Raw genomic sequence first — 6,915 nt, 5'->3', positions numbered from 1 at the left:
TTAATAAAGCCGCTATAAACATTCATGTGCAGCCAAATGCATTTTGCTGTTGGTTTATTTGTTGGTTTATTTGTGGTTTTTAGGCCACGTCTTATTTGTATTTTACTAGTTTTATTAATTTTTCCATACACTAATAATGAACTATCATAGGGAGAAAATATTAAAAAATCCTCGTTGAAATCACATGAAAAGAATAAACTACCTAGGGCTTCCCTGGTGGCGCAGTGGTTGAGAATCTGCCTGCCAATGCAGGGGACACGGGTTCGAGCCCTGGTCTGGGAAGATCCCACATGCTGCGGAGCAACTAGGCCCGTGAGCCACAACTACTGAGCCTGCGCGTCTGGAGCCTGTGCTCCGCAGCAAGAGAGGCCGCGATAGTGAGAGGCCCGCGCACCGCGATGAAGAGTGGCCCCCGCTTGCCACAACTAGAGAAAGCCCTCGCACAGAAACGAAGACCCAACACAGCCAAAAATAAATTAACTAATTTAAAAAAAAAGCACAAATATTTAAAAAAAAAAAAAAAAAGAATAAACTACCTAGGAATAAACTTAACCAAGGAGGTGAAAACCTGTACTCTGAAAACTAAAAAACATTGATGAAGGAAACCGAAGATGATATAAAGAAATGGAAAGACATCTCATGCTCTTGGATTGGAAGAATTAATATTGTTAAAAAGGCCGTACTACCCAAATCTATCTAGAGATTTAATGCAATCCCTATCAAAATACCCACGACATCTTTTACAGGACTAGAACAAAGAATCCTAAAATTCATCTGGAACCAAAAAGACCCCAAATTGCCAAAGCAAACTTGAGAAAAAAACAAAGCTGAAGGTATCACGCTCCCAGTCTTCAGACTATACAAAATTACAGTAGTCAAAACGGCATGATATTGGTACAAAAACAAACATATGGATCAATGGAACAGAATAGAGACCAGAAATAAACCCACACATCCTTGGACAATTAATCTTTGACAAAGGAGGCAAAAATATACAATGGGGAAAAGACAGTTTCTTCAGCATTCCCTGCCTGATAGTTACATGGGATTTATGTTAATTTTTTAGCCTTTCTGGTATTACTGATTTTATTATTAATGCATGTTTGTTAAGGACATAAGGGGAAGTTCTAGATATATGAGAATGATGTATACAGTCAAATAAAAAAGAGAATATAGTGTCTTTGAATTTAATTCCATAACTGTTTAATTACATCTTAATTTGTGCCAGATTTATTATGAAAGAAAGAGACATACAAAGAAAAATAAAGATATAGCATATAATCTTTGTCTCAGCCAAACAGGTAAAATACAATTCACAAGAAGAAACGCTAGTATGGAGCATAGAGTTGTTTGATATACAGTAAATGTACAGCTGAAAAGCAATAAAAAGAGTAGGGAAGGAATCAGAAATACCTCTGGTCTATTGATGGATCTGCAAAATATTCCTGAATAAGATAACTTCTAAAATGTGAATTATATTTAAGACATGGACCCTAAAGCCTAGGGGTGGGGGCATCGTAGTCAGAGGAGATAGAAGAAAAAAATCATAGAGTTAACAGATTCTAGAGTAAGTTTAGAGAAAGTAGAGGAGCCCAGTGTAGCTGGATGAAAGCATCCAATCAAAGGGAATCGAGGGAAGAAAGGTAAAGAGAGAAGAAAAGTACCTAATATGAGTTTCTGGTAGCCATATACCTTACAAAAATTAAGTGTTAGCCCAATTAATATAACATTTTATGAAGTATAATATTATCTCATTTCATAGAAATTTTCAAAATGGAAACAATGTAATTAAAGCAAATTTCCAAGACAAAGGCATAAAAACTTACGAAGTGAGTAGTCACCCAGCTCTCCTTAACCACGTAGCTTATCATTATAACACCATACTTTCAATGTGGTGACTTCTGAGATTAGCTAGTTATATTTGAACAATTTTCTAATGCATATGTGAGAAGGTTGGATTTCATTCCAAGGAAAATAGGGTTCCACAGCAATTTTTGGAGATGCCCATGATATGATGGAAGGTGTGCTTTAGAAGAACAGTTTCTGCATTTCTCAAATCCAATTGGTCACACCTAGAACTACTTGGATCCTTTAAAATGCAGGTGGCAATCTGAATCACAGTAACTTGCTTCTTTGGCTCATATAAGGTCAGAGGTCATTTAGTCCAACTCCCCAAAGAAAGTGTATATGCTTTCCATAACATCTCAAAGTATACATGTCCTGGGGACATAAATTCTAAAGCACAATGAATATCACCCTATTTACTTTAAATCTGAATGTACCACTTTAGACCATACCTTCCGCATGGCGATTTTCATCTCCATGTTTCTCAGGGTATAGATGAGAGGATTCAGCATGGGGGCAATCACAGTGTAAAACAGAGAGATTTCCTTATCCTTGTTCTCAGTCCCTGCAGGTAGAGCATAAGTATAGATACAGGGCACAAAGAATAAAACTACAACCATTATGTGAGAACTACAGGTTGAAAGAGCTTTTTGTCGCCCTATAGAGGAGCGTACTCTAAGATTATATAATATGACTATGTAAGAAGCTACTAGGGCAAGAAATATGGCAAGCACCACCATCCCTGAATTTGCAATCACTAAGATACTTACAACATGAATATCTTTGCACACCAGTTTCAAAAGAGGCTTCACATCACATATGTAGTGATCTAACTTATTAGGACCACAGAAAGGTAAATTGAGTACCATGAGAAGTAGAGCAATAGAATGCCAAAAACCCACAACCCAGGCCATTATGATTAACATGTTACACCTCTGCCTGTTCATGATGACCATGTAGTGCAAAGGCTTGACAATGGCAACATAGCGGTCAAAAGCCATAGACACCAAGATGAATATTTCCACACCTGCCAGCAAGTGGGCAGTGAAGAGCTGGGTCATACAGTTGTTATAGGAAATGTTTTTTCTTGCTGCAGCTAAGTCCCTGACTAGCCTGGGGACCACAGTGGAGGTGTAGCAGAGGTCCATGAGGGAAAGGTGACAGAGAAAGTAGTACATTGGTTGTTGGATTAGATGGCTACAGGTGATTGTGAGTAAGATGATGATATTCCCCATTAATACAGACAGGTAACATAGGAGAAACAAGAAGAAGAATAGTGGCTCTATTTTCTTATTTCCCCATAGTCCCATGAAAACAAATTCCGTGACATTGTTCTGATTTTCCATGAAGTTGAGTTGAGATCAGAGTACACACAGAAACTCAATTCATCTGAAACGATACAGAACATAATACATATTTAATAGCACTTTTTTAAAAGTTTTGGACTATTTGCATTGAATAAAAATGTAGGTCATAGAGTATTTACTACAGACTATTTTTTGATTAAGGGCATCATATTTCAAATGATTTTTAATAAAAGAATATTTGTGTCTGGAACATTTGTAAACATTTTGCAGTTAATTAACTCATAACAACCCAACCAGTAGGTAATATTCTGATACTCATTTTGCATACTGGAAAACAAAAAATAGGAGGGTTCAATTAATTACACCAAATCATTAAGATATTAAATTGCAATCAATCTAAGATGAAACCGACTCTGATACCAGATTTCATGCTCTTGTATGCAATAGCATTCACTGAACAAATGAAATTCCAGCTCTTGTCCATCTCTGTAAAAGACATAAGGTCATTCTCCATCCTTGCCTTTAGCTACCTGTGTAACTTTAAGCAAATCTGTCCCCTTCTCAATGTGCATGTAAATCATGTAAAAATCACACATGAACATTCCACCCATTCAGTGGAACTAAATATTTATTCTTGAAATTTAAAAAAGGTGCTTTTAATCATCACAGAACATACCTAAATTAGTTGAAAATAGTTTCAGTGACTCTCCTTCTAGGCATGTGTGGTCAAGATTCAGAAAATGGAGAGGCTGGAAACAGAGAACTTAAGCACAATGCTGGGCATCTGAATATAGGAAGACAGATTATTGTTATATAAAAAATTTGCTTTTGCCCTAATTATTCCAAAGAATAATTAGAGGTTGCTATTGATACTTTATAAACACTTTGGGGAGCTAGTATGTTTCTGTTGACATTGGACAAACTCAATGTGATTAAAGAATGACCTACTTATTTAAACACATTTAGAACAATGCCACCTTTTTGATGTAGTAAACCAAGGAGCCCAGGGTGAATATGTTTAAAGCATCACCTTTTACCCATAACCAAATGTCCTCCACAGCAAAATCATTGTTTGCCTCAAATACTGTTAATTTCAATGAGTTGCTTTTGAACGGTACCATTGAGGAACAATGCGATGTATTGGACAGATCCATCATCTAATGTTCATGAAGATGAGCATCCAGGCTCATATGTCCTGTTTGATATTTGTTGTGAGCACTGAGCAGTTCATCCTCTCTGAGCCTCCTTCTTCAACTGGTAAGTGAAATTCATAGTGATGGATCTATTTGCCATATGCCAAGAGCAAAAATGAAATTCATACAAAGAATATCCAACATAAAGAGCTTATGATTCTAACGTCAGCTACACAGAACAGTATTCCAACAAATATTGGGAGAAAAATCAACTGTTTTATAAGAAAATAGACACCAACATGTTCATCAGTTAATGGTTTTACCTTTGGGTTTTGTATTCTGCCACAGGGAGATTGGTTGAAGAACTCATATTAGACTTACATAAATTTAAGGAAGAAACATGGGCACTGGCATAAGTTTGTTCTGTGTACTAAAGGAGAGATTAGCAAAGTACTTCTTTATATATAAATTGACAAACCTAGTCTATGTTTATGTAGAAGACTCTGATCACATGATATAAACAAATTTAAGACAAATTTTCATTAAAATTATAATACAAAACTAGAAACACTAGAGAATCAAAACTGTAAAAAGTGCATCTCTTGGTTTAGAATGTTTTTTAAACATTGGTACAAGCCTCATCTTCCCTTAACATTTGGATCAGTGCTGCATTACTTACAATGATTGAATATCACTTTGGAAAATTCAGACACAGAAAAAGATCCTTCAAAGCAGGTCTTATTTTTCTCCTGATCTTCTTTTAGTCCATAAAAACTCCCTGTGCCTTGTTCCTTTCTTTCTCCCACCCTGTTCTCTCCCTCCCCCCGCCTCTCTCTCTATCCACACACACACACACACACACACACACACACACACACACCACCACCACCACCCAAATATATGTTTAGCACAGTGTTTTTAGGAGTGAAGGAAGAATATTGAGCCCACCTTTTCACATACCTTTCAGTTAAAGAGTTTCTTCCAAAAATTCTCCTTCAAACTTTAAATTCTTTAAGAAAAATCTCTGTGGGGAATTGTTTGCAAAGATATATCAACTACTGTTTGAAAGGGAAAAGCATTTATATAAGCATATTAGGAAGATTTATGACTAATGTCATGAGAGTACAAGTGTAAAAACCCATCAAGGGCAATTTGATAGGATTTTTCTTTTTCTTTAACTGTTTGTCATAGCTATAATAAAGAAAATGTGTGAAATTAAAATTTGTGGTATTCATTATTAGCTGCATTTAGAGTAAAATGTTGAGATACCATATACTAACTAATTATATGTTCTAGGCACAATACTAAAAAATTTTCATTTACTGACCATTTCACCTTCAGCACCATCTGATAAGGTATATATTATTGTATTATTGCCCCTGTTTTCCAAATAAGGATGATAGAACTCAAGTTTATACAAATACTAAGGAAAATTCTGTATCTAAATAATTTCTGTATGATTTGGAATCTCATACTATTTTCATTATGCTGAAATGTCTTCTCACAAATACAAATATGAATAAAGGCCTAAAACCCTCAGTTTGCCCTCAAATTACCATCTGGATTTTTCTGAATTCCCTCTCTTGAAAATAACCACCATGAAAATAATCTAGAAGAATCGGAACTTTAAAATTTCAATTACTAAGATCAAAAAAAAGTAAAATTGTTCCAAATCCCAATTCTTTTATATGAATTTAATGTATACACATGTAACTAATCATAATGCTCACTTCTGCAAGATTTTACAGTTCTTTGAATGTCAGGTGATCCTTCAGTCTGTTTCCTTTTATTTTTCTGAGACTGTGCTTTGAAACAGCAAATACGTATGGAATACATCTGACTCTCCCATGAATTGTTTATCCAAAAGAATCTTTTAGGAAAGCATTGCTGGGAATAACTTGAATTAAAAACACAACAGAGACAAGAAGGAAAAAAATCCCACAGGTATTTTACGGCAGGCAATGTGTGTGAGGTTATAATTATAGGAATAAAGCCAATAATATTAAAGGGACCTATAAGACAGGTTTGAGGCTTATTTCTTTAATTTAGTCTCTTGAGGGTTATCACAGGAATGATTCAATAACTCTATAAAGTTATAACACTGATGGAATACTATGGATATTTTTTTCTATCTCTCACCTCTCCTAAAATAATTTCCTCAAAAACTGAAGTTGCTGATGTTTTTAATATATTTGAAATCTTTATTATCCAATTGTATAAATACGGTAAGAGATAATCAGAAGAGCATTTATATTTTCCTTATAAACATCACATTATTACCATTAGGATAGAAATTTGGAAATTATTTCTCAATGTTTATTTACACCCACTTGAAACTTAGAAGCCATGTACAGTAATTTGTGTCACCAGGTATCATCTAGTATTAGGTACTGTTTAGAGTTGAAGGGAATTCAGAGTGCATTTTTCTTTCTTATTTTAGTTTATTTTTGGTTTGCTTTGTTTTGTCCCTTTTCATCTCTTGGGTGAGAGAGGAAGAGGGGTGGCAGTAGAACCTAAGAGAACAGGTTGAGTAAATTGTAGTCCTTAGTTCCTATTTCTTATCTGACAATATTCATGAGTCCATGCAAGGTCCTTCTAAAGTTTTATTTATTTTATAATATATTTTTCCT

At 35.0% G+C, this 6,915-nt stretch overlaps 1 protein-coding gene across 1 annotated transcript; it reads right to left on the bottom strand.

The window, feature by feature from the left end:
• Positions 1 to 2,261: 2,261 nt before the first annotated feature.
• Positions 2,262 to 3,191, bottom strand: LOC118898771 (olfactory receptor 4P4-like). The gene has a single exon (XM_036859268.1). It carries the CDS (start codon positions 3,189 to 3,191, stop codon positions 2,262 to 2,264), a length of 930 nt encoding a protein of 309 aa, XP_036715163.1.
• Between the last annotated feature and the right edge of the window lie 3,724 nt (positions 3,192 to 6,915).

Source organism: Balaenoptera musculus, chromosome 8, assembly GCF_009873245.2.
Source record: "Balaenoptera musculus isolate JJ_BM4_2016_0621 chromosome 8, mBalMus1.pri.v3, whole genome shotgun sequence".
NCBI lineage: Eukaryota > Metazoa > Chordata > Mammalia > Artiodactyla > Balaenopteridae > Balaenoptera > Balaenoptera musculus.
Note: the sequence above shows the minus strand (reverse complement) of the source record. Positions and strands in the feature narration are given on the sequence as shown.

What these genes read in the sequence shown, in the direction of transcription:
- LOC118898771 (XM_036859268.1), bottom strand. Translation starts at nt 3,191, where the DNA reads ATGGAAAATCAGAACAATGTCACGGAATTTGTTTTCATGGGACTATGG.